The sequence below is a fragment of the Pelobates fuscus genome, chromosome 2, assembly GCF_036172605.1.
Source record: "Pelobates fuscus isolate aPelFus1 chromosome 2, aPelFus1.pri, whole genome shotgun sequence".
Taxonomy (NCBI): Eukaryota; Metazoa; Chordata; class Amphibia; order Anura; family Pelobatidae; genus Pelobates; species Pelobates fuscus.
The window spans coordinates 304,169,545-304,182,856 of NC_086318.1; the positions used below are offsets into that span (position 1 = coordinate 304,169,545).

At 37.4% G+C, this 13,312-nt stretch overlaps 1 protein-coding gene across 1 annotated transcript in view; it reads left to right on the forward strand.

Annotated features, from left to right (window-relative positions):
* ROS1 (ROS proto-oncogene 1, receptor tyrosine kinase) overlaps positions 1–13,312 on the forward strand; it is a 295,800-nt gene that overhangs the window by 222,125 nt on the left and 60,363 nt on the right. Inside the window, exon 37 of the mRNA XM_063441784.1 lies at positions 9,174–9,271. Coding sequence (XP_063297854.1) covers positions 9,174–9,271 — 98 coding nt within the window. The remainder of the gene's footprint in view (positions 1–9,173; positions 9,272–13,312) is intronic.

The window sequence follows — 13,312 nt, forward strand, 5'->3', positions numbered from 1 at the left end:
GTTTGGCATTTAGTGAATATTCCCCTATATAACAATGTTTGGTATTTAGTGAATATTCCCCTGTATAACAATGTTTGGCATTTAGTGAATATTCCCCTATATAACAATGTTTGGTATTTAGTGATTATTCCCCTGTATAACAATGTTTGGTATTTAGTGAATATTCCCCTGTATAACAATGTTTGGTATTTAGTGAATATTCCCCTATATTACAATGTTTGGTATTTAGTGAATATTCCCCTGTATAACAATGTTTTGTATTTAGAATAATAAAATAAAAATAAAAAAGAATGGTGAGGGAGGTGGGAGGAGGGAGGGTCTGTTGCTGATTGGCTGGAATGTGTCTGCTGACTGTGAGGTACAGGGTCAAAGTTTACTCAATGATGACGAATAGGGGGCGGACCGAACATCGCATATGTTCGCCCACCGTGGCGAACGCGAACAAGCGATGTTCGCCAGGAACTATTCGCCAGCGAACCGTTCGGGACATCACTACTGCCCCGTACATTTCATTTTTATAATTTCTTTAGCGCTGTTCTCCCTACTTTGTGGTTATTTACTTGCATGCCCAGCTCTGCTGTTTTCTTGGATTTTTCTCTCTCTCTTTTTTTTTTCTTTTCAACTAGCTTATTGATTCTCCTCTGTTTATTTACTTTTTTTCTGGCTATTCTCAGCCAACCTGCACCTTACACTTTCAGGCACATCTTCTGTTATTTATGACACCCCACTCACCTATCCTCCCTTCCCTTCTCTTGCATCAGATGCTTTAAGTGTTAAAGTCTATCTGATTGATCTGGGGAAAACTCTCGAAAGCTTGTCTTTGAAATATTTTGTTAGTCCAATAAAAAAGGTATCAATGCATACTGCAATACTCTGGTATTTTGGCATTATATATATATATATATATATATATATATATATATATATATATATATATACACAGGCATGGTAAAATCTGTCTTATGTTATGTAAAACCCTCTTTGAATTATGTGGTTTTGCATAACAGGACATAATAACAATCATCTGTTCCTTAACCCCTTAACGCCGTTACGGCGTTCCATGCCGTCGCGCTTTAAATGGGCTTTAAAGCCGTTGCGGCGGCATGGAACGCCGTAACGGTTTAAGCCCCCAGGAGCCAGCAACTACTCACCTCCGCCGCGATCCTCTTCTCGGGGGCTGCCTGAGAGCCCAGGCAGCCCCCCTCCGGCAAATGAGGCCCCCGGGGGCCATGTGATCGCTCTCAAAGAGCGATCACATGGCCCCCTATAGCTGGCTATGGATCTGCCAGCAGGGGGACTGTTTGAAATATCAGACAGTCCCCCTGCTGGTAGGAGGTGTAAAAAAATAAAAATAAACATGTTTAAAAATAAATTAAATATATTTTAATATATATATAATATGTATATATATTATATATATAATATATATACATATTATATATATGTAACGTCATGCAAAGTGTATTTTAATATGAATATAAGTATATAAATTAATATTAAAATACACTTAGAATGACGTTACATATATATAATATGTATATATATTATATATATAATAGATGTACATATATATATTATATATAAATACGTATAATTAAAATAATAAATAAATAAAATAATAAAATAAATAAATAAAATATTGAAACTAAATTTAATATAAATTATATATGTATATGTAATTTCATTCTAACTGTATTTTGTTATTAATATATATATATATCGGTAACAAAATACACTTAGAATGACATTCTATATATATCTATCTATGTATAAAATACAAATAACCGCAAATATATATATATAGATAAATACATATAATTACATAAAAGATTACATTAGTATACACGTAGAATTTAAATACCTATAAATGCATATATATTAAAATTCTACGTGTATATTTAAATAATCTTTTAACGTAATTATGTGATTTGATTAATTAAAATTTGATTGACATGCCTGACAACACAGGGAGAAAGTGCAGAGAATTTAATTCGCAAGCACTATATTTGACCCTGTAACTCTCCAAGACACCATAAAACCTGTACATAGGGGGTACTGTTTTACTCGGGAGACTTCACTGAACTCAAATATTAGTGTTTCAAACTGGTAAATTGTATTACAACAATGATATTTTAAGTAAAAGTGACGTTTTTCGCATTTTTTACAAGCGAACGGCACTTTTATGGTCTATATTATTGTTGCAATATGTTTTACGGTTTTAAAACACTAATATTTGTGTTTAGTGAAGTCTCCCGAGAATAACAGTACCCCCCATGTACAGGTTTTATGGTGTTTTGGAAAGTTAGAGAGTCACATATAAGGCTTGCATTTCATTTTTTTCACATTGAAATTTGCCAGATTGGTTATGTTTCCTTTGAGAGCGTATGGTAGCCCAGGAATGAGAATTACCCCCATGATGGCATACCATTTGCAAAAGTAGACAACCCGAGGTATTGCAAGTGGGGTATGTCCAGTCTTTCTTAGTAGCCACTTAGTCACAAACACTGGCCAAATATTAGTTTTTTGCTTTTTTCACACAAAAACAAATATGAACGCTAATTTTGGCCAGTGTTTGTGACTAAGTGGCTACTAAAAAAGACTAAACATACCCCACTTTCAATACCTTGGCTTGTCTAATTTTTCAAATGGTATGCCATTATGGGGGTAATTCTCTTTCCTGGGCTACCACACCGTCTCAAAGGTAACATTACTAATCTGGAAAATTTCAATTTGAAAATGGAACGTTCTATATTTGACCCTGTAACTTTCCAAAACACCATAAAACCTGTTAATGGGGGGTACTGTTGTACTCGTGAGACATCGCTGATTACAAATATGTGCATTTTTTTGCAGTAAAACCTAACAGTATTATGACATTCACAGCTAAAATGGCAGACGGAAATACAAATTTAAAAAAAAATCTTATTTTCTCACCTTTTTTTTTATTTTATTCATAATAAATTATGTTCCATATATGAATAGTTAATGATAGATTAAAGCCATGTTTCTCCTGAACAAAATGATATATAATAAGTGTGGGTGCATATAATTTGAAAGAGGGGAACTACGGTTGAACAGACATATAGCGCAAATTCCAGTTTTTGTTTACATTTTGTTTTGATCAGAACGTGCACTATTGACTCCGTCCTGAAGGGGTTAACATGTCTCAAAATTATGTAAATACAACGTTAGAAGAACAACAACACGATGACATGTCCATGTACACCCTTACTGCTTCCATGGGAATTAGAGGATAAGTAGTCGACAGGTGCTGCTAATCAACTGTCCTTGATTAATTGATCATCAGCAAGTGTGGCCACTTCTACATAAGTCAGAGTTTTATCAGTTTACTGGTCTGGTGCATTTAGATTTGTGTTAACACAATGCCAGGGCGGAAGTACATCAGCAATGTTCTTAGAGAAGCAATTGTTGCTGCACTTCAAAGTGGGAAGTGTTATAAGGCCACTTCCAAACAATTTAAAATTCTTAATTCTACAGGGAGAAAGATTATTCAAAAGTTGAAAACATTCAAGACATTTACCAATCTTCCCAGGAGTGGGCATCCCATCAAATAAAACCCAGGGTCAGATCATGCAGTGCTCAGAGATATTGCAAAAAAAAACAAAACAGAAAGTTATATCCCAGACTCTACAGGCCACAGTTAGCATGCTAAATGTTAAAGATCATGACAGTGCAATTCGAAAAAAGACTGAATAAGTATGGTTTGTTTGGAAGGGTTGCCAGGAGAAAGTTTTTTTCTCTCTAAAAAGAACATGCAGCATGGCTTCTGAACAAATCACAAGAGTTTTGGAACAATTTACTTCGGACAGATGAGACCAAAGTGGAGATGTTTGGCCATAATGCACAGCACCGCATTTAGCGAAGACCAAATACAGCATATGAGCACAATCGCCTGTCAAGCATGGTGGTGGAGGTGTGGTGATTTGGTCTTGTTTTATAGCCACAGGACCTGGGAACCATGCAGTGATTGAGTCAACCACAAACTCCTCTGTATATGAAAGTATTCTGGAGTCATATGTGAGGCCATCTCTCTGGCAGCTAATGCTTTCGAAATTTGGTCATGATACAGGACAGTGATCCAAAGCACACCAGCAAATCTACAACAAAATGGCGGAAAATAAAAATAATCAAGTTCTTACAATTGCCCAGTCAAAGTCCAGAACTCAACCCAATTGAAATGCTGTGGCAGGACCTGAAGAGAGCTGTGCATGAACAAATGCCAGCAAAACTCAATGAACTGAAGCAACATTGTAAAGAAGAGTGGGTCAAAATTCCTTCACAACGATGTGAGAGACTGATAAAGTCATACAGGAAACGATTACTTCTTTATTTCAGCTAAAGGTTGTTCTACAAGCTACTGAATCATAAGGGATACTTAGTTTTTCACACATGGCTTCTCCATTTTGGCTTTATTTTTGATAAATAAATCATGGCAAGGTATAGTAGACCATTTGTTGTTCACCTGAGCATGTATTTTCCTAATTATAAGACCTGCTAAAGAACAGTTAATTGTCCTGATATGTAAAACCAAAGAATTTAAAGAGGGTGAGCTTTCATTTTCCCATGGCTTCATTTTCCCATGGCTTTATTAATCATATTAGTCTAGTAGACAAATGCCAAAATACTTGCAGTATTGGCTTTTATGAGCTTATTGACTCTCCTGTGTTTATTTGCTTGTTCTGGCTATTCTCAACCAATCTGCACCTTTCACTCTCAGGCATATTTTCTGTTATTTTTCACAGCCCACTTACCCACTCCCCTTCTCTAACAACATCAGTTGTTTTAAGTGTTAACATTACTTTGACCCTGAGGAAGTGAGGAAAACTCTTGAAAGATTGTCTTTTAAATATTATATTAGTCCAATAAAAAAAAAAGCTATTACATATGGCATGTGATTAACTAGTTCCTAAAAGACTATGATCCACTGAGCTCCTCCCTCACTGTCCAGTTGCCAGTCCTTTTTCCCCTTCACTAAGAGCTGAAGTGTCCAGACGCTATAAGCGGGTCTAACCTACAACTCTGGAACTCCGGCCCGGCCAATGTTTGGGGAATGTTTTGGGGGTATTTCTATGTTAGGAGCTCTATGTCCAGGAGATAATTAGTTTACCGGTTATCAACTCAATTATCCCCCAGACACAGAGACGCCTGGGTGGGTTTAAGTGTTCATGAGTAGAGACCCCATGCTGGGGGTCTGTGTGTGCTTTTGGATGAATAAACAAGCTCATGTACCCTTCATCAAGTATTGACTGTTGTTTGGATATGCAGGAGTTATACTCACTGCTTTACTACGGGACCTGGGAAAATCTACAACGGAGGTACAACTGTGGATACAGGCGCTCCGTTACACTGCAATACTCTGGAATTTTGGTATTATATATATATATATATATAGATATATAAAATAGTTTTTAGAGTCCCCACCTGTCACCAGTGGGTGTGAGCTGGAGTGGAAGGACACTAGGTCTCACCCCATTTTTAATTATTAGAGCACCTACAACAGTGACACTTGGTCCCCCCTTGTTTAATAATTAGAGTCCTCACTTGCTGTCCATGGGTGGGGTCTGGAATGAGGGACACTAGCTCAGGCCTCTTGTTTTTTTTTATAAGAGCGACAACCCATGGGACTATGTTCTGTGCACTATCCCCCTGTTTTATTTTATTTTTTTTAATTAATATTGTTTAATTAAATATCTCCCCCCACTATTTGAGCATGGGGGATGGACAGTAATCTTTTAATTGTGGGTGTGGGTAATATTAACAATTTACTAATGACTAAGCAAAAATAGCTGAGTAGTTGCTAGTTTGTTATGACAGCGAGAAGCTACTTGATGACATGCCCCCACTATGGCATGGCAAGCGTGGGCACAGTGTAGGGATAAAATATTTTTATACCTCCCCCATGCTACCTACATTTATACAAATGTTTTTATTCTTTCAACTACAAATGCACTACACTAGTCTAAAAATACATAATGCTTTTATTTTAACAATTGATGTTACACTGCATAATTGACATTTGTCCTTTTGCTTATTTGTAGTTTGTGAATTAGCTGCTCAAACATAAAGTAAGGCTAAATAATGACAGGTTAAACAAATATTATATAAACCTGTAATCATTTTCAGTAGCAATTAACTCTGCCAACTAACCTTTCCGTGCAACATATTTTAGCACACAGTTTTACCAAGTCTAACATAACAAATATTAATATATACATATAAAAATCACTTCTAAAATAGCAGACATCTCACAAATACATTTGAGCAATTGCACATTTGTAGCAGTTGATATAAGTAAGGCTTAATAATGACAGGTTTGACATTTATAAAGGCAACTAATCCATCCAATTAGCTGTTAGAGCAGCAGGTCTATGAGTTCATTCTAATAAATTTGATTTATTTGATCTGCGACAATTCTTTTCTGATTTCCAGTTTTCACGTTCACTTGTCTCATTCACCTGTCCCACGCAAGCAATCTCCTTTTACAGCTCAGTTGTACAACAGTAACTTTCTACAGCCCCGGATGAGGTAGCAATGCTTATCAGTTGTTTCCATATTTATTCCTCGCACACAAAACAATTGTTACCGTACAGGTAAATGCGGTCACCACGTCAGACGTTTATTACAAATTCATCTTTTGTTTTTGCAGAACAGCATTCTCCCTTGCCAATAAATATATTTTGCTTCCCTTTTAGCAACTGATTTCATGATGCCAACCACATGCCTTCATTCCTTTTATGCCATGTGGTGCCCCCATGCTACTCCCTGTGCTTACCTCTACGCTAACAAATTAGGCATTGATTTAATATTGTTGAACAAGTGTTCCAAATTATTTAATATGATTGGATAAACTTTTTATTTTATTTCTTTTCAACATTTTAAAATTTCAAAACACATATCATATAGGAACATCTCTCTCTCTCTCTCTCTTTCTGTCTCTTTCTGTCTCTCTCTCTCTCTCTCTCTCTATATATATATATATATATATATATAATTTTTTTTATCGTTTTCATATTAAATAATTTAAAAAGTATATCCAGATATATAAAATAATTTGGAAACTTTTCCAACAAACAATATAATATCAAGTTTGACAAAACAACAAGTGATAAACCGTGTCAGATAAAACAAAAATAAAAACACTAAATGTTGTTTTGTCACATTCCTGTAAGCTACACAAGGTCTGGGAATCCTTGTAGATTCAGTGCTGCCTATTCATTAATATTAAAAGCATATTTGATTTTCTAATATTAAATCAAGGCCATGCTAAGTTATTTTACTGACAAGATTGATCATGTAAGGAATGTATGGCAGTTAGCGTAAACCAAGGCCTCATTCCTGACCCTTCATTTTTATTGTTATGCAGCCTCTCTTGTCCTTATTACTTTCTCATATGTCAATTCTATGTATATGCTACTGCTACCCAGATTTACATCTCCTCCCTTGATCTTTCTTCTATTTCTCAAACTTAACTCCTAAACCGCCCCTCTGCTGTTGTTTGTTCTGTTGGTCAATGGAACACTCACTAATTGAGAAGCTTTTGTGCCTTGGTGTTGTTTTCAAATTTGGTGTAACGCACATCGAGTATGTCTCTAAATTTTGAAATTTACACCTCAAAAATATTTAATAAATCCACCCATTTCTAGAGGTGGATTCTAAGGCCCCTGTTTGTCTGCTTAGTATTTCCACCCTTGACTATTTCAACTCAGTGTCCCCAAAGGTCCAAGCAAATGCACTACAGCCTGCAGTAAATGCTTCTGCCAGGTTTATCTCCAATATCTACCACTTCTCTCACACCTTATGTTACTGCTAATCATTACCTTGATTTCCTATACCAAGGGTAGGAAAGCTTCAGCATTCCAGATGTTGGGGTTACGTCTTCCTTGATACTTTGCTAGCATTAGGGCTGTAAGAACATTATGGAAGATATAGTCCATACCATCTGTATTGCTGAAATTTGTCTACCTCTGTCCTACACCATTAAGGATCTAGTTTAAATCGCTGACACTAAACTACATTGCATTTCCTCTATAATTTATAGGTAAACCTCCATCACTCCAATCTACAAGTAGCCTTTCTTCCCCCTTTGCATTAATTCTCACTTATAGAAGTTCTCAAATCCATCATCATTCCTATGGCATGCCTTTAAGACGTTCTTTAAATCTTCAGCCTGCTAGTTCTTAAAAATTTAAAAAATTTTAAATGAATTTCTTTTGGAAAGCTTACTGACTATATATTGACATATTGGGTAATTTCTCTACTTTCCCCACTCCCCATACAAATTATGCTCCCACATTCCATTTCACTTTCCTACCTTACAACTCTACAGCTTTCCCAAATACTTATGTTGTCTTTCAGTTAGAAACAGGCATCCTACTAAGTAACCTTACCTCCACCTAGTGCTAAAACTACTGCGGGTGCAGCCAGTGCAGACACATCAGGGCCCTCACGCTGAGGTGGCCCGAGGGGTGGCCTTAAGTGCATGCATTTCTGAACAGGGGCCCGGTCGAGTTACGTGGCCCTTGAACAGCATGACCAGGCCCCTGTAATATTGGCAATGCTGGGAGGAAGTGAGGGCAGCCTGCTCCTGCCTTATATTTCCAACAGCTGCAGTCAGCAGCAGGTCCCTGGGGAAACCACCCTCCTGCACACAAAAAGTATGTAAACAGGAGGGTGGTTAAAAATATAAAAAATTACATGTATGTGTCAGACTAGGTGTTTGTCAGTGTGTGTATGTGTTTCTGTATGTATCTGAGTATGTAGGTATGTGTCAGTTTGTGTATCTGTGTGCTTGTGCGTCAGTGTGTGTGTGTATCTGTGTATGTGGCAGTGTATGTGTATATATGCATACATCCCAGCAATCAAATGCCAATATTACATGCAAACACACCCTTGAATTCAAAACGAACATTACACACAAACACAGCCCTGCAGTCAAATGACAAAATTCTATACAAAAACATCCCTTCATTCAAACACCAATACTACACTACTGCATTTCAATGGTTCTTCCAGATTGAAACTTGTATAACCAGTGCTATTGTAAGCTTTTATTTATCTTTACTTTAATTTGTTTGTAATTTCTGCATTAAAATGTAAGTAATAATATCAGTCATTTTATATTGTACTTGTGAATGTTTTTGTATTTCTTGTAGCTTCAAATACCTTTGCTGTCAGCATTGGATTTTCTAGACATCTCAATAAATATTTGCAAAGGCTGTGCTTATCTCGAGAAAATGCATTTCGTCCACAGGTAATTTTTGTTATTTTTAATTTTTTTTGCTATAGAAAGTGAATACCAATGACACCTATTTTCTCCCATACTTTACAGCAGCATTCTGTTATTTAAAGATGTGTAGGAGGGAAGGGAAGTATACTATTGATATTCAATGCAGCCGGCTACAAAAGCAACATGCAGTTCCCTATAAAGTAGCATATCCTTACATCCCTTACTCTATATTTAGACACATATTCGTTTACTGTTAACTTTACTTTAGGAAGCTGGACTCAAAAGCTCTATCAGGTTCCTTGGTAATATCCTTAAACAGAGTATTTGATCATTTTATAGACATATTATTGTAACACCGACTCTGAAATATTGCAAGATAAAGGATATTCTACACAATCAGCCAATTGCTGGTTCCCGGAGAAGCTGAAAATATGCAGCAATCACTTGAAATATACATATGAGCTTTTTCACTATATTTAATCTTTTAATAATTTTTTATGTATGATCTTCACAATATGATATAGAAACATAGAAACATAGAAACATAGAAACATAGAATGTGACGGCAGATAAGAACCATTCGGCCCATCTAGTCTGCCCAGTTTTCTAAATACTTTCATTAGTCCCTGGCCTTATCTTATAGTTAGGATAGCCTTATGCCTATCCCACGCATGCTTAAACTCCTTTACTGTGTTAACCTCTACCACTTCAGCTGGAAGGCTATTCCATGCATCCACTACCCTCTCAGTAAAGTAATACTTCCTGATATTATTTTTAAACCTTTGTCCCTCTAATTTAAGACTATGTCCTCTTGTTGTGGTAGTTTTTCTTCTTTTAAATATAGTCTCCTCCTTTACTGTGTTGATTCCCTTTATGTATTTAAATGTTTCTATCATATCCCCCCTGTCTCGTCTTTCCTCCATGCTATACATGTTAAGATCCTTTAACCTTTCCTGGTAAGTTTTATCCTGCAATCCATGAACCAGTTTAGTAGCCCTTCTTTGAACTCTCTCTAAGGTATCAATATCCTTCTGAAGATAGGGTCTCCAGTACTGTGTACAGTACTCCAAGTGAGGTCTCACCAGTGTTCTGTTCAATGGCATGAGCACTTCCCTCTTTCTACTGCTAATACCTCTCCCTATACAACCAAGCATTCTGCTAGCATTTCCTGCTGCTCTATTACATTGTCTGCCTACCTTTAAGTCATCAGAAATAATCACCCCTAAATCCCTTTCCTCAGATGTTGAGGTTAGGACTCTATCAAATATTCTGTACTGTGCCCTTGGGTTTTTACGTCCAAGATGCATTATCTTGCACTTATCCACATTAAATGTCAGTTGCCACAACTCTGACCATTTTTCTAGTCTACCTAAATCATTTTCCATTTGGCTTATCCCTCCTGGAACATCAACCCTGTTACATATCTTAGTATCATCCGCAAAAAGACACACCTTACCATCAAGACCTTCTGCAATATCACTAATAAAAATATTAAAGAGAATGGGTCCAAGTACAGATCCCTGAGGTACCCCACTGGTGACAAGCCCAAGCTTCGAATATACTCCATTGACTACAACCCTCTGTTGCCTGTCACTCAGCCACTGCCTTACCCATTCAACAATATTGGAATCCAAACTCAAAGATTGTAGTTTGTTGATAAGCCTTCTATGTGCAACAGTGTCAAAAGCCTTACTGAAATCGAGGTAAGCAATGTCTACTGCACCACCCTGATCTATAATTTTAGTTACCCAATCAAAAAAATCAATAAGATTAGTTTGGCATGATCTCCCTGAAGTAAACCCATGTTGTCTCTGATCTTGAAATCCATGTGTTTTTAGATGTTCAACAATCCTATCCTTTAACATGGTTTCCATCACTTTCCCCACTACTGAAGTTAGGCTTACTGGCCTATAGTTGCCCGACTCCTCCCTATTACCTTTCTTGTGAATGGGCACAACATTCGCTAACTTCCAATCTTCTGGGACTACTCCTGTTATCAATGATTGGTTAAATAAATCTGTTAATGGTTTTGCTAGTACACCACTAAGCTCTTTTAATAGCTTTGGGTGTATTCCATCAGGTCCCATTGACTTATTTGTCTTTACTTTTGATAGTTGAAATAGAACCTCTTCCTCTGTAAACTCACGTGTAATAAATGACTCATTTATCCTTTTTATTAACTGAGGTCCCTTTCCTTCATTTTCATCTGTAAAAAACATCCATATGGGGGGTAGCTGTACTCGGCATCAGCAGTAGAATACAAATGTTGGGTCTTCACAGTTCTGACTTACATTGAGAAGCTTCTGTGCTGGAGCTACAAGAGTGTGCACATGGTGGAGTCTTTCCAATGTTTTTTCAATTAACAATAACATGACTCATTGAGAAAGGGGAGGCACGCGGTAGATTAGAACACCTGCCACTTCTGTTAGCTCTGTGGAGCTGAACGGAGGGGAAGAAAACTTCCATGGAGGTTTGACTAACAGCAAGGGAGGTGTAAACTGTCATAAATATGTCAGCATTTAGACATACAAACCATGTGTGTAGAGTGTTCCTTTAATTACAAACATTACATGGACACTGTCACATATACAGTGACTTGCAAAAGTATTCACCCCCCCTTGACATTTTTCGTGTTTTGTTGCCTCACAACCTGGAATTAACATGGATTGTTTGAGGATTTGCATCATTTAATTTACAGAAAATGTCCACAACTTTGAAGATGTCTTTTTTTTTTTTTTATTGTGAAGCAATCAACAAATAGGACAAAATAACAGAAAAAGTCAATGTGCATAACTATTCACCCCCCTAAAGTCAATACTTTGTAGAGCCACCTTTTGCGGCAATCACAGCTCCAAGTCGCTTTGGATAAGTCTCTATGAGCTTGCCACATCTTACCACTGGGATTTTTGCCCATTCCTCCTTGCAAAACTGCTCCAGCTCCTTCAAGTTGCATGGTTTGCGCATGGTTTGAACAGCAATCTTTAAGTCTGACCACAGATTTTCTATTGGATTGAGGTCTGGGCTTTGACTAGGCCATTCCAATACATTTACATGTTCCCCTTAAACCACTCAAGTTTTGCTTTAGCAGTGTGTGTTGGGGTCATTGTCCTGCTGGAAGGTGAACCTCTGTCCTAGCCTCAAAGCACGCACAGAGTGGTACAGGTTTTGCTCAAGAATATCCCTGTATTTAGCACCATCCATCTTTTCCTCAACTCTGACCAGTTTCCCAGTCCCGGCTGCTGAAAAACATCTCCACAGCATGATGCTGCCATCACCACGTTTCACTGTGGGGATGGTGTTCTTTGGGTGATGTGATGTGTTGGGTTTGCACCAGACATGGAGTTTTCTTTGATGGCCGAAAAGTTAAATTTTAGTCTTATCAGACCAGAGCACCTCCTCCATACATTGTGGGAGTCTCCCACATGCCTTTTCACAAACTCAAAACGTGCCATTTTGTGTTTTGCTGAAAGTAATGGCTTTCTTCTTGCCACTCAGAGCGTAAGGCTTATTGTCGTCCTATGTACAGATACTCCAGTCTCTGTGCTGCCTCTCTGATTAATGCCCTCCTTGCCCGGCCCGTAAGTTTTGGTGGGCTGACGTCTCTTGGCAGGTTTGCTGTTGTGCCGTGTTCTTTCCATTTGGTTATGATAGATTTGATGGTGCTCCTGGGCATCATCAAAGATTTGGATATGTTTTTGTAACCTAACCCTGCCTTGTACTTCTCAATAACATTGTCCCTTACATTGTCCCTTACTTGTTTGGAGAGTTCCTTGGTCTTCATGGCAGTGTTTGGTTAGTGGTGCCTCTTGCTTAGGTGTTGCAGCCTCTGGGGCCTTTCAAAAAAAGGTGTGTATATGTAATGACAGATCATGTGACACTTAGATTGCACACAGGTGGACATCATTTCATTAATTATGTGACTTCTGAAGGTAATTGGTTGCACCAGAGCTTTTTATGGGCTTCATAACAAAGGGGGTGAATACATACGCACATGCAAATTTTCTGTTTTCTATTTATAAAAAATAGTTTTATGCATATATTTTTGTCATTTCACTTCGCCAACTT